At 42.8% G+C, this 22,280-nt stretch overlaps 1 protein-coding gene across 1 annotated transcript in view; it reads left to right on the plus strand.

Annotated features, from left to right (window-relative positions):
- Window positions 1-22,280, plus strand: part of adamts2a (ADAM metallopeptidase with thrombospondin type 1 motif, 2a) — a 94,536-nt gene that overhangs the window by 17,249 nt on the left and 55,007 nt on the right. The window contains exon 3 of the mRNA XM_063011316.1: window positions 19,035-19,203. Coding sequence (XP_062867386.1) covers window positions 19,035-19,203 — 169 coding nt within the window. The remainder of the gene's footprint in view (window positions 1-19,034; window positions 19,204-22,280) is intronic.

Genomic DNA, 22,280 nt, shown 5'->3' on the forward strand with positions numbered 1-22,280 from the left:
AACTAAGCAAACATCAGGAAAGTTCATAATCCACTTAGAACAAAGAGGCCTTTTCAAAAGCAGATCTTTTACTTGTGTCGGGAAAGTGATCTTTTTTGTCTAACTGTATGTCATTGGGTGTGTAGTTTTAGTTTTGGAGGTCCAGTGGGCAGTGTCTGAGCATTATAACACTTATGAACTATTATGTAGCTCATGAAGTGATCACTGAATGTACACTGATCAACCATAACATTAAAACCACTTCTATGTTTCTACTCTCACTGCCCATTTTATCAGCTTCACTTACCATATAGAAGCACTTTGTAGTTCTACAATTACTGACTGTAGTCCATCTGCTTCTCTGCATGCTTTGTTAGCCCCCTTTCATGCTGTTCTTTAATGGTCAGGACTCTCCCAGGACCACTACAGAGTAGGTATTATTTGTTTGTAGGTATTATCTGTTTCTCTGACACAGCAATGCTGATGGAGTTTTTAAACATCTCACTGTCACTGCTGGACTGAGAATAGTCCACCAACCAAAAATATATCCAGCCCACAGCACCCCGTGGGCCCTGTGACCACTGATGAAGGTCTAGAAGATGACCAACTCAAACAGCAGCAATAGATGAGCGATCGTCTCGGACTTTACATCTACAAGGTGGACCAACTAGGTAGGACTGTCTAACAGAGTGGACAGTGAGTGGACACGGTATGTAAAAACTACAGCAGCGCTGCTGTGTCTGATCCACTCATAGCAGCACAACACACACTAACACACCACCACCATGTCAGTGTCACTGCAGTGCTGAGAATCATCCACCACCTAAATAATACCTGCTCTGTGGTGGTCCTGTGGGGGTCCTGACCATTGAAGAACAGGGTGAAAGCAGGCTAAAAAGGTATGCGGAGAAACAGATGGACTACAGTCAGTAATTGTAGAGCTACAAAGTGCTCCTATATAGTAAGTGGAGCTAATAAAATGAACAGTAAGTGTAGAAACAAGGAGGTGGTTTCAATGTTATGGCTGATTAGTATATGTACGAGTAGATAGATCTAATAATGTCGCTGGTTTAAAATGTAAACATAAGAAGTTAGATGTAAGCAATTTTCATTTTGCTTTATCCTGGTCAGAGTTGCTGCAGTGGTTTCACTGGGAAAACACTGGGCGTAAGGCAAGAATACACTGGACAGGGCGCCAATCCGTCGCAGGGCTTTTCTCCTCCCCCCTCCCCTCCAAGACATAGACTATCGATAGCATCGCTGAGTGCTATCAGCTGGCCGAGCGTCTACACAGATAATAGACCGCTGCACCACCTGAGCACCTTATAGTATAGTGATTGCGTTCAATAACTGTAACAGAACACATCTGATTACTGCAGATCAGACTTCTACATCGGTGGGATAAAATCTTGGCCCCATCATCTTTGCAAAACTGCTTTTAAACGAGCAGAAACTGCCCATCTGAGGTCCTGAAACGGCAGGCAGCTCTGCTCAAGACCCCTTAATTGTGTTTTATTTTAGCTATGCAGAGGTGACCTTGCTCTTGTGCCTTGGATCACTGTCTTGTTGCGTAACTAAATTTAGCCTGAGCTTCAGATTACAAATTCAGATTTTTGGGTAAAGACCAGCATTAACGTTCCAGTCCCTTTATGGCCAGTCACTCAGATACTGAAGCAGCAAAGCATCACTACACCAGCACTGCACACACCGTCACCACGTTTCACTGTTAATATGATCTCACTGTGAGATGCTGTGACAGATAAACAATACATGTACATGTTAACCATTCCTTTCAAACATTTTACCTGCATTACATGGGAGTTTTGAGAAGCTGACCACCTCTTGGAAGGTTTACCACTGTTTTAAATTTTCTCCAGTAGAATTGGCATTCACTCAAATATATTATAATAGCTCTCTTTTTGTTCTGTCTCGTTGTTTCACTTCAGGGATTGTTTTTGGTCGTGATATTCGTGTATGTTGTGTTTTTACACACTTTAGCTTACACCCATCAGCCATAATATTAAAACCACCTCCTTGTTTTCACACTCACTGTCCGTTTTATCAACTCTACTTACCAAATCAAAGCACTTTGTAGTTCTACAATTACTGACAGTAGTCCATGTGTTTTTCTATATGCTTTGTTAGCCCCCTTACATGCTGTTCTTCAATGGTCAGGACCACTACAGAGTAGGTATTATTTAGGTGGTGGATCATTCTCAGCACTGCAGTGAAACTGACATGGTGGTGGTGTGTTAGTGTGTGTTGTGCTGGTATGAGTGGATAAGACACAGCAGCGCTGATGGAGTTTTTAAACACCTCACTGTCACTGCTGGACTGAGAATAGTCCATTATTCAAAAATATCTAGCCAACAGCGCCCTGTGGGCAGCGTCCTGTGACCACTGATGAAGGTCTAGAAGATGACCAACTCAAACAGCAGCAATAGATGAGCGATCGTCTCGGACTTTACATCTACAAGGACTTTACATTTCCACCGGACTTTACAAAGTACAATCTACATCTACTGAAATAGCATTGCTGTAAATGTATGTTGATACATTATTTTTTATTCTGTTTATGCATTTTCCCCATTTCTCCCAATGAAGTCATATCCAATTACCCAGTTGTAGGTCCTCTACAGCTGCAGACGGCCCTGCTCATGGCGTGCACTGCTCTCCATTATTTCCCATCTTTGTGCAGACATCATCGACCAGCCAGCAGAGGCCGCAGTTACAGCAGCAGTAAGGAATCCCTTTGGCCCTCCCACCCCCGGACATAACCACTCATGTCTGTGCAGACGCTCGGACGGCCGATAGCAAAGCTGAGATCCGAACTCGATAGCTCGATATCTCAGCAAGGGGGGCTAACGTTATTTAACAATGCGCCACCCAAGTGTCTGGTGCCATTCGTTCATAACTGTCATTTTTTTACAATCAGGGTCACAGAGGGTTCGACATTCTGGCACTAGAAACTCTGGATAGGGTGCCAGTTTATTGCAAAGCCCTCTCATACTTAGCAGCAATTCAGAATATCCAGTCTAGCTTTTGCCAGATGCTAAGAGAAGAGTGGAAACTGGATTAGCTATGGGAAACCCATATGAAGAAAATGTGTCACAGACAGTGACCAGTAGTGAGATTTTCACCCAGATTGCTGGAACCCTGTAGCTGTTGGGCATACACACTTTCAGCTCTGCTACTATGCCACCTCTTTAAGTGAACACTGGACACCAGCATCTATTTTGTCGGTTATTGATGATATCAGTCAGTATATGGATTGGTTGATGCTCATAGCTTTGATATTGGTATTGAAATTTACATTTACATTTTCGGCATTTAGCAGACGCTTTTATCCAAAGCGACTTTCGGTACTGTGACAGTGTATTGGTTAAGCAATTGAGGGTTAAGGGCCTTGCTCAGGGGCCCAACAGTGGCAATCTGGCTAGTGACCTTTCAATTACTAGTCCAGTTCCTTAACCACTAGGCTACAGCTATCCTGTTGAAATAAGATCAGGACATCTGTATTGCTTTCCACAACCTATGTCAAGTAAAAAACATATGCAAATCAGCGCAGTCCCTGTATCAGTTCCTAGTTTCTACCATCTAACTGTCTTTGTCACTCTGTCACTGGCTCGAAGCCCAGTCTAGCAGAATGTGTGTTACGTTACCATTTGCAGGGGACATATTGACGGTCTCGTCTGGATTTCTGGTCGGGCAAATTAGCTTCGCTTGGGTGTTAAGAGTATCTTTTATCTCAAAGACACAAGCAATTTACTCTCACAACAGGACTCAAACACAGCTGTGTACTTTCACTGTTCAATCCTTTGAAGCCGAAAACCCAGGAGAATGTTTCAACACCTCAGACTGCACTTATTCTCAGCTTTTATTTACCCACAGTTTTACCTTCCATCAGTGGAGGATTAATCAAAGGTCTAAATTCTCTTTGGGTTTTTTTCTTTCTTCTGTTTGGGTGACTGTGGCAGATAAGGGGAAAAGTACTGTATTGTAATATGCAATCACAGTTTCAACTGAGGGATACAGATTTAAATCTGTAATGAACAATTTTAATCATGGATAGATATGGGTGGATAAAGTATGCCAAAATAAAAAATATATATATAATGACTTTGTCCTTACTCATATATAATGAGTTCTTTGTCCTTCGGTTCGAGAAGTTAAAGGGGCTTGTTGGTCTTACTATCAGGGGGTGCACAAGATTTGGCCGATTGCTGGTTATTCAAAATCTTTCCGTACTTAGCGCAGCTCTGTACACCTTTATCTGCATCCGCCTGGGCTTGTTAATTCAGTCTGTTCATGTTCCTCAGAATAAGTCCAATATTAATCCTGGATTTAATAATCCTCCCATAATGAAATTTGACTGCACACCAAGGCTGACCAAAGCTGACATGACCCATAAATAGCCGAGAGAAACAAATACCTAACCACTTTTGTTTTTGTTATTTAATGCACTTCTAGTGGGTTGAGAAAGTATTCAGACCTCTTAACGTTTTGCATACTTTATGTTAAAGAATGGGTTGTTTTGAACAGATACACTGATCAGCCATAACATTAAAACCACCTCCTTGTTTCTACACTCACTGTCCATTTTATCAGCTCCACTTACCACATAGAAGCACTTTATAGTTCTACAATTACTGACTGTAGTCCATCTGTTTCTCTGCGTGCTTTGTTAGCCCCCTTTCATGCTGTTCTTCAATGGTCAGGACTTTCCCAGGACCACTAAAGAGCAGGTATTATTTAGGTGGTGGATCATTCTCAGCACTGCAGTGACACTGACATGGTGGTGGTGTGTTAGTGTGTGTTGTGCTGGTATGAGTGGATAAGACACAGCAATGCTGCTGGAGTTTTTAAACACCTCACTGTCACTGCTGGACTGAGAATAGTCCACCAATTAAAAGATATCCAGCCAACAGCGCCCCGTGGGCAGCGTCCTGTGACCACTGATGAAGGTCTAAAAGATGACCAACTCAAACAGCAGCAATAGATGAGCGATCGTCTCTGACTTTACATCTACAAGGTGGACCAACTAGGTAGGAGTGTCTAATAGAGTGGACAGTGAGTGGACACGGTATTTAAAAACTCCAGCAGCGCTGCTATGTCTGATCCACTCATACCAGCACAACACACACTAACACACCACCACCATGACAATGTCACTGCAGTGCTGAGAATGATCCACCACCCAAATAATACCTGCTCTGTGGTGGCCCTGACCATTGAAGAACAGGGTGAAAGCAGGCTAAAAAAGCATGCAGAGAAACAAATGGACTACAGTCAGTAATTGTAGAACTACAAAGTGCTTCTATATGGTAAGTGGAGCTGATAAAATGGACAGTGAGTGTAGAAACAAGGATGTGGTTTTAATGTTATGGCTGATCGGTGTATAATTGCCATTTATTTACAATCAATCTACACTTCCTCACCTAAAAGAAAAAGTGAATCAATTTTTTGTATTTTTCTTTACAATAAATTCCAAATGAAAACCTAAAATCTCTTATACGTAAGGTATTTAAGTAAGCTTTATTCAATACAATATTCTCGAAGCACCTTTGGCAGCAATTATAGCCGCAAATCTTAGAAATGGGCAGTTTATCCCATTCTTCATTGCAGATCCTCTCAGGCTCCCTCAGATTGGATGGCAGGTGTCCGTGAACTGCCATCCTCAGGTCTCTCTACAGATGTTTGTTTGAGTTTAAGTCTGGGCTTAAACTGGTCACTCGAGGACATTCAGAGACTTGCCTCGAGGCCACTCCAGTGTTGATTTGGCTGTATGCTTTGGGTCACTGTCATGTTGAAAAGTCCCCACAGTCTGAGTGTGTGTGCTCTGGAGGAAATTCTTTTCAAGCATGTTCTTATATTTGGCTGCATTCATTCGTCCCTCTATTCTTGCCAGGGTTTCTGTCCCTGCCCCTGAAGAACACTCCTAACACATGGTACTACCACCAGCATGTTTCATCATATAGTATACCAGATATAGTGCTTGTTATCAGGCCTGAGAATCATTTTCCCCATGTTGTGCATGTCCTTTACATTAGGGATGCAATGTATCTTACGTTGATTTTATTTGAGAACTGACCGGTATTAGTAGGTTAACCAGTTAATGACATCCCTTTAGCGTCCCATCAAATTATTAAACGGATCACAGAGTTAATTTTTAAGGTGAATCCTGATGCTTGCATAGCTTTGTCAGTCCTCGACTTTATTCCTATGAAAACTGATGATGCGAGTACATCAGCTGGACACTACTAACCTTGGGAAGAAGGTCAAATTTAAACCACTCAGAAATTATTTCTATTATACATGGTGACTATTTTGGCCACCAGTTTCCTGGGTGGGAAAGACCAAACTAAAAGTAGGTGGGGTCTTGAACACTGTGTAGGGACCCTGGTTAGCAGCCCAGAAGTAGCAGCAAGACAGAAGTGAAGGAGCATGGGGTCGGTGTGTAATCCTTAGTGCGCAATATCTGGGCCCATGTGCGAATCCACCGAAATGTGGGCGAATAAGAAGGAGTCCAGGAACTGTACGTGCAATGGGGGGAGGGGGGGTGTCATAGGGGATTGGGGGCATGGGGCATAGGGATGCCACTGGTTCAAACCCCACCACTGCCAGGTTGCTGCTGTTTGGCCCTTGAGCAAGGTCCTTAACCCTCAATTGCTTAGACAATATACTGTCACAGTACTGTAAGTCGCTTTGGATAAAGGCGTCTGCCAAATGCCAAAAATGTCAATGGGGAAATATACCCTCCTTGGACGCCATCAGGATTCCCAGCAGTTGACGACTAATTGACTACGCTAAGATCAGAGAAAAAGGAGAAAATGCATAAATAAATGTATTTATTTCAGTGAAATAGATAGGGGTGTCCACATATTGGATCTTGGTGTAATAAATCAGATTTGTTAAATTTATTTTTTAAAAATTGACCCTCAAATGCTTGGATTAGATTCATCTTCAGTAAGCTAGAACATCTAGACAAAGTCAGTCACGATGTTTTATTCCTAAAGCTCATTGTTGCTATGCTGTTGGTTGCCAAGTGTCCACGTTGTTAGGTGATATCAATAAAACCTGTTAGAGTGTGCTGAGCCGCCACTGTTTCTTCTTTAATTAACCATATGTAGTTGCATGGGTGGCACAGTGGCACAGCTGGTAGAGTTGCTGTAATGAAGCGATGGGATCTGAGTTTGAACGTTGTCACTGTTTACTGCCTGTAAGGAGATATGTATGTTCTTTTTTGATCACTGTAGGGTTCCTTCATGTTCTACAGTTTCCTCCTACGTGTCCAGTGTTTCCATGAGGGTCTCGACCCAACTTGTTACTAATTGAGCTGAAGGGGTGTCACCATGCATCATTTTTTTTTTCAGATTATTTCTCCAGAGCTGATTTGTTGATCTATTCACTAGCTCCAGCACACTTGTACTGACAGGGGTGTTTAAGGTGTTTGCTGTGGCTCTGTTGCTTTTTCCATTTAAGTGTTTGATCATTTTCTCTATGAGAATTTTAGGAAACTATTTTATTTCCTCTGTTTGCTACTCAGTGTGAGATATTTTCCCAACCAACACCTTTATAATGAAACAACATTTGTTTTTGCTGCATAAACATCTAGAACCTTATTAGCTTTTTAAACTATAGGTACATATTTAATACAGTAACTCTACAGTGTGGGATTCTGCAGTTGTCTGAGCATAATCTGATGAATGAGCGGTAAACAGCATACTTCACCAACAAAATGTCCAATTTTAAAAAATCCAATCAGGCCAGCTGAATTTCATTCCAGATTTCCATATGTGCACGGTTGCAAAAAGAGTCACATGTTTACGCGTGAGTTGTTTGTTTGTTTATTTGGATTTTAATGTCATGTTTTACACACTTTGGTTACATTCATGACAGAAACGGTAGTTACTGGTTACACAAGATTCATCAGTTCACAAGTTTAATGTCACAATAATGACACAGTCGTGGACAATTTTGTATCTCCAATTCACCTCACTTGCATGTCTTTGGACTGTGGGAGGAAACCGGAGCTCCCGGAGGAAATCCACGCAGACACGGAGAACATGCAAACTCCACACAGAAAGGACCTGGATCTCCCCGCCTGGGGATCAAACCCAGTACCTTCTTGCTGTGAGGCGACAGTGCTACCCACCGAGCCACCGTGCCACCCTTATGTGTGAGTAATTAAAAGAAGATAACAGGGTGCCTAGGTGACACAGCGGTAAAATACTCTATGGGCTGGTTGGAAGTGTCTTTAAGTTTAAGTTAAGTTTAAGTCTTTAAGTTTTTAAGTGTCTTTAAGTGTCATTAAGTCTCAGCTATCGGCCGGCCGGGTGTCTACGCAGACATGATTGATCATATCACAAGCCTTTTGCATTAAGATTACAATATAGATTGATAAACTGCATTGAAGTTTGGCATACATATGTATGTGGCGGCACGGTGGCTCAGTGGGTAGCACTGTCGCCTTACAGCAAGAAGTTCCTGAGTTTGATCCCCAGGTGCGTGGAGTTTGCATGTTCTCCCCATGTCTTTCTCTGGGAGCTTCGGTTTCCTCCCACAGTCCAAAGATGTCCAAGTGAGGTGAATTGGAGATACAGAATTGTCTATGGCTGTGTTTGATATTAAACTTGTGTACTGATCAGAATCAGAATACTTTATTGATCCCCGAGGGGAAATTTCAGGGAAATTACTGATGAATCTTGTGTAACGAGTAACTACATTTCTGTCATTAATGTAACCAAAGTGTGTAAAACATGACGTTAAAATACTATTAAATAATAAACAAACATATATACAGGGGTTGGACAAAATAACTGAAACACCTGGTTTTAGACCACAATAATTTATTAGTATGGTGTAGGGCCTCCTTTTGCGGTCAATACAGCGTCAATTCGTCTTGGAAATGACATATACAAGTCCTGCACAGTGGTCAGAGGGATTTTAAGACATTCTTCTTGCAGGATAGTGGCCAGGTCACTACGTGATGCTGGTGGAGGAAAACGTTTCCTGACTCGCTTCTCCAAAACACCCCAAAGTGGCTCAATAATATTTAGATCTGGTGACTGTGCAGGCCATGGGAGATGTTCAACTTCACTTTCATGTTCATCAAACCAATCTTTCACCAGTCTTGCTGTGTGTATTGGTGCATTGTCATCCTGATACACGGCACCGCCATTGGATGCACATGGTCCTCCAGAATGGTTCGGTAGTCCTTGGCAGTGACGCGCCCATCTAGCACAAGTATTGGGCCAAGGGAATGCCATGATATGGCAGCCCAAACCATCACTGATCCACCCCCATGCTTCACTCTGGGCATGCAACAGTCTGGGTGGTACGCTTCTTTGGGGCTTCTCCACACCGTAACTCTCCCGGATGTGGGGAAAACAGTAAAGGTGGACTCATCAGAGAACAATACATGTTTCACATTGTCCACAGCCCAAGATTTGCGCTCCTTGCACCATTGAAACCGACGTTTGGCATTGGCACGAGTGACCAAAGGTTTGGCTATAGCAGCCCGGCCGTGTATATCGACCCTGTGGAGCTCCCGACGGACAGTTCTGGTGGAAACAGGAGAGTTGAGGTGCACATTTAATTCTGCCGTGATTTGGGCAGCCGTGGTTTTATGTTTTTTGGATACAATCCGGGTTAGCACCCGAACATCCCTTTCAGACAGCTTCCTCTTGCGTCCACAGTTAATCCTGTTGGATGTGGTTTGTCCTTCTTGGTGGTATGCTGACATTACCCTGGATACCGTGGCTCTTGATAGATCACAAAGACTTGCTGTCTTGGTCACAGATGCGCCAGCAAGACATGCACCAACAATTTGTCCTCTTTTGAACTCTGGTATGTCACCCATAATGTTGTGTGCATTGCAATATTTTGAGCAAAACTGTGCTCTTACCCTGCTAATTGAACCTTCACACTCTGCTGTTACTGGTGCAATGTGCAATTAATGAAGATTGGCCACCAGACTGGTCCAATTTAGCCATGAAACCTACCACACTAAAATGACAGGCGTTTCAGTTATTTTGTCCAACCCCTGTATGTACATATACATGAGTATAGTAGAGCACATTTCTTGTACTGCGTATCCCAGCTTGTTTGGAAGCTGAGGTCAGACCACAAGGTCAACCATTGTAGGGCAGCCCATGGAGCAGACAGGGTTAAGGCCTTGTTCAAGGGCTTTACAGTGGCTGCATAGCAGAGCCTGGATTCGAACCAACAATCTTCTAATTAATAGCCCAAAGCTCCACTCACTAGGCTACCACTGTTCCATAACTTTGTTTCTGTTATTTTGGCCACCTGTATTATTTTTCCATGACTCTTTTTGCTTGTGGCTTTTCAGTCACAGTATTGCTCCACCTTGGTTAAGCATCCTGCAAACTGGGTTCATTTTCACTAGCATTTTCAGTAGCATGGCGAGACCAATCCTTTATCAATATTAGACCAAATTAATGAGTAATTAATGCAGTCAGAAACTTCATTTCAAATCTGTAAACTTTGCTTTTTACCAGAGCCTCTTGTGTCGACTGAAGTAATCCAGCAGGCTTCTGGGAGTTTTCCTTTCTTCTTCTCTAGTTTTCATTCAGCAAACAACCAGAACAAAGAATTGTACCAAACTACATATCATTATATCATGATTTATGTGAATAAACAATGCAATTTAAATCATTTTCTTTAAAAAACATACACTTACCATTCCAGACGATTTCCCAGCATTTATATTTGTATATAAAAAAGCTTTTGTACTGAAATTGTTTGATGATGTGGTGTGTTAAGAATGACAGTGATTAACTCCGTCTTTAATCCAGTCACTATAGAGATGTGTACTTGTGTATTTATCTCTCATTTAATGCCCACCAGTGTTTTACAAACGATAATGGATAGGTCACTGCTTCACTCTATAAACATCTGGTTCCTGTTAGCCGACTGTGCTCACAGGTAAGAAGCCTGCCCGGTTTTTATATACACTGTGAGTCAAACAGGGACCTCTGTAACTTTGCAAGAGTTTTGGAAATTGATTAACATCTGCCAGTGTTGCATTCAGAATTAAATTTGCAATGAGATTTTCACAAACAATTATATTTTTTATATTAACTACATGTGACAACAGGCCTCACAGCGACAAGGTCCTGGGTTCGATCCCCAGGTGGGGCGGTTCGGGTCCTTTCTGTGTGGAGTTTGCATGTTCTCCCCGTGTCTGCGTGGGTTTAAATGCAGTCAGGTTAACCGGAGACACTGAATTGCCCTGTAGGTGAATGGGTGTGTGTATGAGTGGGTGTGTTGTATGTGTGTCTGCCCTGCAATGGACTGGCACCCCATTTAGGGTGTTACTGTGTGCCTTGTGCCCATTGAAAAGCTGGGATAGGCTACATATAAATATATATACTGTATATATATATATATATATATATATATATACTGTATATATACAGTGTATCACAAAAGTGAGTACACCCCTCACATTTCTGCAAATATTTCATTATATCTTTTCATGGGACAACACTATAGACATGAAACTTGGATATAACTTAGAGTAGTCAGTGTACAGCTTGTATAGCAGTGTAGATTGACTGTCTTCTGAAAATAACTCAACACACAGCCATTAATGTCTAAATAGCTGGCAACATAAGTGAGTACACCCCACAGTGAACATGTCCAAATTGTGCCCAAATGTGTCGTTGTCCCTCCCTGGTGTCATGTGTCAAGGTCCCAGGTGTAAATGGGGAGCAGGGCTGTTAAATTTGGTGTTTTGGGTACAATTCTCTCATACTGGCCACTGGATATTCAACATGGCACCTCATGGCAAAGAACTCTCTGAGGATGTGAGAAATAGAATTGTTGCTCTCCACAAAGATGGCCTGGGCTATAAGAAGATTGCTAACACCCTGAAACTGAGCTACAGCATGGTGGCCAAGGTCATACAGCGGTTTTCCAGGACAGGTTCCACTCGGAACAGGCTTCGCCAGGGTCGACCAAAGAAGTCGAGTCCACGTGTTCGGCGTCATATCCAGAGGTTGGCTTTAAAAAATAGACACATGAGTGCTGCCAGCATTGCTGCAGAGGTTGAAGACGTGGGAGGTCAGCCTGTCAGTGCTCAGACCATACGCCGCACACTGCATCAACTCGGTCTGCATGGTCGTCATCCCAGAAGGAAGCTGACGCACAAGAAAGCCAGCAAACAGTTTGCTGAAGACAAGCAGTCCAAGAACTTGGATTACTGGAATGCCCTGTGGTCTGACGAGACCAAGATAAACTTATTTGGCTCAGATGGTGTCCAGCATGTGTGGCGGCGCCCTGGTGAGAAGTACCAAGACAACTGTATCTTGCCTACAGTCAAGCATGGTGGTGGTAGCATCATGGTCTTGGGCTGCGTGAGTGTTGCTGGCACTGGGGAGCTGCAGTTCATTGAGGGAAACATGAATTCCAACATGTACTGTGACATTCTGAAACAGAGCATGATCCCCTCCCTTTGAAAACTGGGCCTCATGGCAGTTTTCCAACAGGATAACGACCCCAAACACAACCTCCAAGATGACAACTGCCTTGCTGAGGAAGCTGAAGGTAAAGGTGATGGACTAAACCCAATTGAGCACCTGTGGCGCATCCTCAAGTGGAAGGTGGAGGAGTTCAAGGTGTCTAACATCCACCAGCTCCGTGATGTCATCATGGAGGAGTGGAAGAGGATTCCAGTAGCAACCTGTGCAGCTCTGGTGAATTCCATGCCCAGGAGGGTTAAGGCAGTGCTGGATAATAATGGTGGTCACACAAAATATTGACACTTTGGGCACAATTTGGACATGTTCACTGTGTCCAATGTGTTCTCACTTATGTTGCCAGCCATTTAGACATTAATGGCTGTGTGTTGAGTTAAATCTACACTGCTATACAAGTTGTACACTGACTACTCTAAGTTATATCCAAGTTTTAGTTCTATAGTGTTGTCCCATAAAAAGATATAATAAAATATTTGCAGAAATGTGAGGGGTGTACTCACTTTTGTGATACACTGTATATATATATATATATATAATATATTTATAAGGCGACTTATTGAATACAGTTTTGAGGATTAAGGGCTCTACTTAGGGGCACAACAGTGGCAACTTGGCAGCGGTTGGGCTTCAACCAACAGCCTTCTGATTACTATTCCAGTACCCTAACCACTGACCTACCTCTTCCCTACCACTACCGTTTTCATCAGTTTACTTCATGTAGACTTGAATGCACTGAAAGTGGGTCACATTTACACCAAATGTTTGGACGCTGAGCCTACAATAAAATCTTTTTTCACTCAGACTGACTTAAAAAAGTTATATTATTATTATAATACATCTGTTAGCATGATTGTGGTTAGCGGTTGTTGTAGCCTAAATCTGGTATTGACTGTGCTTCCTGTTCCTCAGACTCATTTGTATTTCATGCCTTTTGATTTTGACCCTGTCCTGCTTGTTTGGATTATGATGATGGATTTTCCAGTGTTAGCTCTATCTGCTGATGTGCTGACCCAAGCCACGGGCTCAGGCTCTGCAGATAAATTCAATATTTACATTACATCCCACTGTTTCTGGCCTTTGGCGCCCATGTCATCAAATGTGACATGCTATTTAACTAAAATGAGTTTTAGAAAGTTTTAGAACCTGCATGCTTCTATTGGAATGTTCCGAATGCTCTCTGAATGTTATAGAACATTGTTTTAGAGGGATTTAGGTCTCGCCCATTGCTTTCTGATGCATTAAATCAAGCATATAGCTATTTAATCTCTGTAGACAGTTACAGTGAGTTGAGTTATATACGATTGTCTTATATACTATATACTTATATACGAGTTCAGCACAGTGGTACAGCAGATATAGCCGGTAGTGTGGGTGCATCGTTGTACCAGGGTATTTGGGACCTGGACTAGTCCACAGCTGGTGACCTGGTTCTATTTTCCACATGATGTCCTCTGTGTGCATTGGTTTCTTCCCAAAAATGTTCCATGGGTGGCATTATTTAAATACCCCCCCCCACGCACCCACACACACATACTGTCATTGGCAAATATAACTGTCCTGGATGGTGCTCAGGTGGTGCAGCGGTAACACACACTAGCACACCAGACCTGAACTTGTCGTGTTGAATCTCAGCTTTGCTATCTGTTATCCGGCTGGGCGGGGTGCCTACACGAACAACAATTGGCTGTTGTTCATACAGGGTGGGAGCTGGACAAGGGGTTACTCATAACTGATGCAATTACGACCTCTGCTGGCTGCACAGAGTCGAGGAATAATGAGGATTAGGGTACACAAAGCTGATCTGCATATGAACTTGCCGTTCGTGCAGGTGAAAAGATGCAGTCGGCTACTGCACACATGTCGGAGGGGGCGTGTATTAGTCACGGCTCATCTTATTCAGAGTGGAGGTCAACACCAGTAGAGGAAAAGCGTAATGTAATTGGGTAATTGGATATGCTAAAGTCAGGTGAAAATGTATAAACAAAATAATAGAAAAATAAAATTGATAACTGACCTGCACTGAGCCCTCTTTGACCTCAACCCCATCAAACACATTTAGCATAAATTGAATTGCATACTGTAAGTCCTTGGGTTACGGCGGACTCGACATACAGCGTTTCGTGGTTACGTCGCCATCTCCTATAAATTTATTAAGAAAGTCTTGTTCCGTCATTCCGATGTACGCCGTTTGAGACGTACAAACAAAGTTCGCACGGGAACTAGTTGAATACATTATTTTTACTGTTTCACTTCATTACTGTGCTGTGTATGTGCTCCATGTGAGTGACGTAGATGCTTATGTAGGTGGGTTCCGACTTACGGCGAAAATTGCGTTACGTCGCGTCCGTGGGAACGGACCCCCGACGTAAGTCGAGGACCTCCTGTACTGTGAGCCAGGCTTCAGACCACATGCTAAATGCTAATGCTAATGCTTGTGTGGCTAAATGGCGGCGAATCCTTAAGTCATTTTAAAAATCTAGTGAAAAGCCTTTTATAGCAGCAAAGACGACACAAAATCCATATGAATATCTGTAGTGTGACTTAAAACTTTGGCATTGAGACTTTTGGCATTTTACTGAACAGTGATGCTAGAAAAACACGTTGATTAGCAGTACAGACGGTCAGATGTACATAACCACGTCCAAACAGATGGTTGTGGCTTTCCTGTTAAGGGCTTAAGCGTGGCAGGTTTCCAGGAGAACTGTTCTTTCCGTCCTCCACACACACACACACACACACACACACACACACACACACACACACACACATCCAGCTGACTTTTCTCATGCTCGATCCACCTCAGGTTTGACAGGAAATAACTCCTCCACTCAGTGCAAATGACCACCGGACTCGGGTGCTGGTGTTGGACATGCATCCGGCCCTGCTGGGTTTGTTGGAATTCCAGTTAGTTTTTTCATGCTGTTCATATTAATGATTCTGTGCCTAATGGTTTTTACACGCATGATTAGAGGCCAAGAGACGCTCTCTGGCTGTATGTGTAGGAAAGTAAGCTTTCCCCCACTTATTTGATGATAAGAGTATGCAGTTTTGGAATTTCTAAGCTTTTCGAATGGAAAGAATTTCCCCTTTAAAGCTCTCGGCTTGTGCTACTGTGTGGAATGCGTACACGATACGACCAAAAGCATTCGGATACCTGATCGTGAGCTTACTAAAACCAAAACCAAAACCACTGCTGCTCATTTTGAGTTGCATCCTCACTTGTAGGCACCACTTCTATGGGAAGCCTTTCCACAAGAGCTTATTCAGTAAGGCCTGATCACAGTCAGTGTTCCAGTTCTGCCCAAAGGTGTTGTCGTCTACACAGACATGATTGCCTATGCCTGAGAATGGGGAAGGTAAAAGGCCTGCAGTGGATTTTTACCCTGTCCAGTGGCTTCCTGCCTTACACCCGGTGTTTCCTAGTAAAACCGGGCCCTGACCCTGACCAGGATGAAGCAGTTTATGAAAATGACATGAAATAATAATCTTATTTAACTGGATACTTTAACTGGAGGAATTCAACATCAATGCACACATTTTCCAAAAAAATGTATTAAATAAAGCACAGTGTTATTGAGTTGAATTACATCTCCCCTTGTGGAGGAGCTTTGACCTGTTGAACATATAAGGTTACGAGTCTCCTCACATCAATCACGAGGTGCCTCACATCTAATACCAAGATACCCTGTCATCGCCTTGGTCAGGTAGAGTCAAATTTATGTGTATAGCACTTTTTACAATAAACAACTTTACAGAATCCAGGACCGACAGACCTTAAACCCCTGTTGAGCAAGCCAAGGGCGACAGTCCACAGTTTTTATGCTGGATGCCCTTCCTGAGCTTGTGACCGGCACTTAGAGCACACTGACTAGTGCACTTCCCAAAAGATAGGCTGTTTGGCCAGCCCCCCTCCTCAGACACAGCCAATCATGTCTGTGTAGGCATCCAACTGACCAATAGTAGATTTCAGAATGTCAATGGTAGTGGGCTAGCATATTCTACTGAGCGCCTATAAAGAGAAAAAAACATAATTAAGCATATTTGCTTAATGTCAATAACCTTTGAATTAAGTAGTTTACATAAAATGTATAATTATTATTTTCTACTCATGAAGAGATCCCTGGCTTTAAACGGTTACAGACCCACTGCTTTAAAGCATCAGGATCACACTTTGTGAGTTTCCCTTGTAATGAAGACTGCACAATTTGAAAATAGCCAGTTTTTTGGACAGATGATGGACTCCTGGACTCCTGCGCGTCTCGTTTTTGTCAGCACATTGTCAGAATAAGTGATTGAGTGTGATGGCTGCCCCTGAATACAGCAGTATCGGTTTATGCAGCACGCAGCCATTTCCGCCGTAATGAACGCCCAGGGGACACGAGAGAGAGTGAGAAAGAAGGAAGGGACAACTTTCCGTGGAGTATTTCCTGGGAGACTCGGCTAAATGGCAGACTCAGCGGCCTAGTTAGGGCTATTCTGCATCGTGCTGGACTTCTTTTAATGATGACCAAAGGAAAGCGGGAGCGCCTGTATGACATTATAGGTGCTCCCGGATTTCCCAGAATCACTGGGTGCAATGCAGTAACACACCCCGGACAGAAAGGCAAGCTATCACAGGGCCTCAGCTTTCTGTGTATGTAGACGCCAGATTAGCCGATAGCACCACTGGTGTCAAAATTCATCTAACAAAACAACAAACAAATTAAGATTTGATTGTTTATGTTATGAGCTTTTAGCTCTGCAGTTTAGGCCAATCTGAGATTCAGTTTTGAACAGTGGTCCAGGTCCCTGAATTTCTGTCTATTACAAGCATAACTTGAGATCTGCTTTACTGTCTGTCTGTATATATTGGCCAACGTTAAAAGCAAGCACTTGTTTTGAAGATGCGATTAGTAGAAACTGATGTTCTGGCAGCTTTTCTAAGAAGAACCTGCCAAACTCGAATGTGTGAACTGATCTGAATGATCTAAAAGCCACTGATTTTTGAACATTGCTTATGTAATGATACTGTCTCAGTACAATTACTTTTGGAAATGAAAATGTACTGTTTTATGTAACCGTTTCATTTTTGTTATTGTAAGATAAACATGTGAAATCTCCTGCAGTGTGATTGTAATAAAAATAAATTATAATATATAAACATTTATAAAATAAACAGTAACATCTGGAACTGTTTATAAATGCGGCAGTATTAAATTTTTGATGCCATTATTTTAAACATGTTTTTTAAACACTGCATAATTTAATTACAGAAAGAAAACAGAGATTTTTCTTCAGGATTTTATCATTTTATAAGATCGTTCCACTACTGCGAGTGATAAAAAGCTACAAGTAAAGACTGGAATTGAAAAACAGCTGTGAATAATATACAAATAATCTTAACTTAATCAGGAGCATTGTGGCCTCATCTTCATTTCCGATGCTCATGAGCCCAATGTTGCCGCTTTCTGCGGTGGACAGGGGTCGACATGGACACCCTGACTGGTCTGCGGCTATACAGCATTAACCAGCATTAACGTCTTCAGCAATCTGAGCTACAGTAGCTCGTCTGTTGGATCGAACCACACGGGCCAGCCTTCGCTCCCCACGTGCATCAGTGAGCCTTGGCCGCCCATGACTCTGTCGTCGGTTTACCACTGTTTCTTCCTTGGACCACTTTTGGTAGATACTGACCACTGCAGACCGGGAACACCCCACAAGAGCTGCAGTGTTGGAGATGCTCTGACCCAGTTGTCTAGCCATCACAATTTGGGTCTTGTCAAACTCGCTCAAATCCTTACACTCGCCCATTTTTCCTGCTTCTAACATCAACTTTGAGGATAAAATGTTCACCTGCTGCCTAATATATCCCACCCACTAACAGGTACCGTGATGAAGATATAATCAGTGTTATTCACTTCACCTGTCAGTAGTCATAATGTTATGTCTGTATATGTGTATATATACTGTATATATATATATATAAATGTGTGTGTGTTTGTACATATTTATTTATTGATTTCTTAGTATTTTAACGTCATGTTTTACACACTTTGGCTACACAACATTAATCAGTTCAAGTCTTTTAATATCAAACACAGTCATGGACAATTTTGTATCTCCAATTCACCTCATTTATATATATTTATATAGTTTAAGTTTTGAATATATGTTTATGTAGTTTTATAAATTTTGAAACAAGGGGCTTTGGCTTTGGAAACAGGACAGCTTCTTGAAACGGTTAGTAGAGCTCATACCAGGTATCATCCTATGTTTTTAATAATGGCTCCTGTCTCCACACATGATTTAGCTGAAGACAGAGAAGTTATCGATCAGGAGATCAGGTTGCTCGAGGGTTCCTTCCAAAGCTGCTGAAAATCCGATCTAGTGAGCCAACAGAAATAGCCCCAGTAGCTGCTTCTCTTAATGGACTCTACGTGCAAGCTTTGTAGCTGTCTTTGAATGAAATGTTACTTCGTTCATTCTTACCCTTCATCTTTATGTCTTCTTCCCTCTGCATTCTCTCTCTCTCTTTTTCCCCCATACGCCTTCCTCTCTCTTTATTTCTGACAGGCCGGGATGATCCGTGCAGGTCAGGAGGAGTTCTTCATCGAGCCACTCGAGAGAGGAGCCGACACGACAGGCGAGGAGGAGGGTGGATCCGGACGACATCACATTCTCTACCGCTCGTCTGCCATCAAGAAACCAGGCGTCAGTCACGCAGACTACTTCCTCCCCAGAGGTCAGGAACTCACCGCATCAACTGCATGCTGATGCCTGGTGTCAAAAGATTGTTGCTCTTGGGGCTGGACTCAGAGTAAAGATATGCAGTGTTGTAGTCCATGTCTGTTGTGTTAAGACCAAGATTTAAGGGTTAAGACCAAGATCAATACTAACAAAAACTGAGACAGGAATGAGACACGTCCCGTGCTAAGGACGGCAAAACCACTTCATGCTGGCTGTGAACAATATTGATTGATATTATTGACAATTTATTCAGATGCACAACCAATTTTATTTGAAATTGATTTTTTATTTATACAAGAATGCACTGGCGTGCTCAAGTGGCACAATGGTAAAATACATTAGCTCACTAACGCTGGGATCCAGGGTTTGAATCACCAGTGGTACTATTGACTGGTCAGGCCTCTACATACAGTCATGATTGGCTATGTCTGGGGGGAAGGAAGGTTGAGCCTAGCAATGGTTTGCCACCCTATCTGGAGTATACTGAGTTGCGCCCAGTAATTCAGGTGCAACCGGACTTGATTAAAGCAGATTTTTAACTTCATTTGTTGATTATTTGGCCAATTCGGAATGCAGCCTTTAATCCTTTCTTTTATAATATTACCCCAATTCCTCTAGGGTGTTGCAGCGGTACATTACACCAGCTCACTACCTTTGGGTTCAAATCACCAGTGGTACTATCGACTGGTCAGGCATCTACATACAGTCATGATTGGCTATATCTGGGGGAGAAAGGGGGGTCGAGACTAGTGATGGATTTCCACCCTATCTGGAGTGTACTGAGTTGTGCCCAGTGATTAAGGTGCAGCTGGACTCATCGTGACCCAGACCAGAATAAAGCTGTTTATAAAAATGGGGGATTTTTAACTTCATTTGTTGATTCTTTGGCTAATTCGGAATACAGCCTTTAATCCTTTCTTTTATAATATTATATTTCTCATTATCATAATTCCACTAGGGTGGTGCAGCGGTACATTATGCTATCCCACTAGCATTGGGATCAAGGGTTCCAATCCCCAGCAATACTATTGACTTGTCGGACATCTACATACAGACATGATTGGCTATATCTGGGGGAGAAAGGGGGGTCGAGACTAGTGATGGATTGCTGCCCTGTCTGGTGTGTACTGAATTGTGCCCAGTGTTTTCGGGGCTACTGGACTCATCGTGACCCTGACCAGGATTCATTTGTTAATTTTTATAATATTGTATTTCTAATTACCGTAATTCCACTAGGGTGGTCCAGGGGTTTTCAACCTGTGGGGCTTGTCTGGGGGGGCGCGAGTGCCTGACCGGCGGGCGTGGCATTGCGAGATTTTTTTTTACTTCTAAAACTAAAGCAATTCATTTTTCACCCACGGGAGACATATTTGATTAGTCTCACTGACCACGCTCACACGCACGTTTAATGTTATTCAGTTATTCAATTCAGGCTGCTGTTATAGGACGTGTGTGTGTGTCTTTAAGAGAGATGCCCTGTTCACAGTATCGCAAGTTCGCGGTTGGCACACGAAGGGGGGCGCATGTCCAAAAAGGTTGAAAACCCCTGCTTTAGACTATCACACAAGGGTTCCAATCACCAGCGGTGCTACTGGCCAGTCAGGCATCTACATACAGGCATGATTGGCTATGTCTGTGGGGAGGGGGTGTTGGGTTAATGGCCCTGGGTTGTGTTGCTGCCTTGCATTTAGTGATATCGGGGATTTGACCAGAATAAAGTGGTGATAAACTAATTAGAGGACACTCGGGTCTATTACACCAACCCATAATTATGGTGTAACAGAGACATAATTGGCTATGGCTAAGGGGGATGGTCAAAACCCTGCAATGTATTGGCACTTCGTCCGGGGTATTCCAGCCTTGCACTCAGTGTTTCCTGGTAGAACTGGACTCACTGTGACTCAGACCAGGATTAAGTGGTTAATAAAAATGTAATTAATGATCTTAATTAAATATTAGCACTTAAGTCTTGTTCTTGAGTGCGGTCTCTGCATTGGATTTTTTTAAGGTGCTTCAGCTGAGCACCTTTTTAAACTTGTCCTGAGTTTCTATAAAACACATCTGAAGTGTTTTACTCTGCAAATCATGTCTATGTATTTTTAATCAATTGTTGTAGAGTGCCTTTCTCTGCTTCTCAAGCTCCTGGGCCATTTTTGCTGAGACCACCCACTGGTCATTAATATTCATGAGCAGACCCTTAGTGTTCATTAATATTAATTAGTTGGCTCGCATAAGTTGCATGAATTAGAGCTGCTCTCCCTCGGCCATATTGCACGAGTCTAAATTTGATTGTATATATAAGTAGGAGAATGAGCGAACGCTCCTCAAGGATTCATTTATACCACAGTTTATCAGTTAAAACCTCCTTCACCATTTGGCACACTCATTGGGTCTTTCTGAAAACCTAATGAGCTGCCTTGCTGTCTACTGCCTACCTGGGTAGCTGCCTAACTAGAGAGGATTCCAATAAGACATTAAACTAATAAGGCAGATTATTTAGATGCACTACTTAGACAGCGATTGCGGCAATTACGTCACCACAGTTTTCGCTTACTAAGCTAACACAGTTAGCCTCAGGCCATTTAAGCTAATAGGTTGAGGTGGCACATTTCATCAAAAGCAACTTATAGCACACGGTCTAAGGACCTTGCTCAAGGGCCCGACAGTGGCAACCTGGCAGTGATGGGGTTTGAACCAGCGATCTTCTGATTACTAGTCCAGTACCTTATCCGCTAGGCTACAACTGGCACAACTCGCTAGAATCCCAGCTATCATCTCCCAAAAATGGTTAAATTGTCACTGATGAATCCGAATTTGTAAATAAATGACACTTGTACACCTTTATACAAATCACTCACTCACTGACTCACTCACTGTCTTAACCGCTTATCCAGTTAGGATCGCGGGGGGTGCTGGAGCCTGTCCCAGCTTTTCAATGCGCGCAAGGCACACAGTAACACCCTGGACGGGGCGCAAGTCCATCCCAGGGCAGACACACGTACACACCCACACACACATACACACACACCCATTCACCTACAGGGTAATTCAGTGGGTGTGTTTGAAAAACTA

This window comes from Trichomycterus rosablanca, chromosome 16 (genome assembly GCF_030014385.1).
Source record: "Trichomycterus rosablanca isolate fTriRos1 chromosome 16, fTriRos1.hap1, whole genome shotgun sequence".
NCBI classification, from domain to species: domain Eukaryota; kingdom Metazoa; phylum Chordata; class Actinopteri; order Siluriformes; family Trichomycteridae; genus Trichomycterus; species Trichomycterus rosablanca.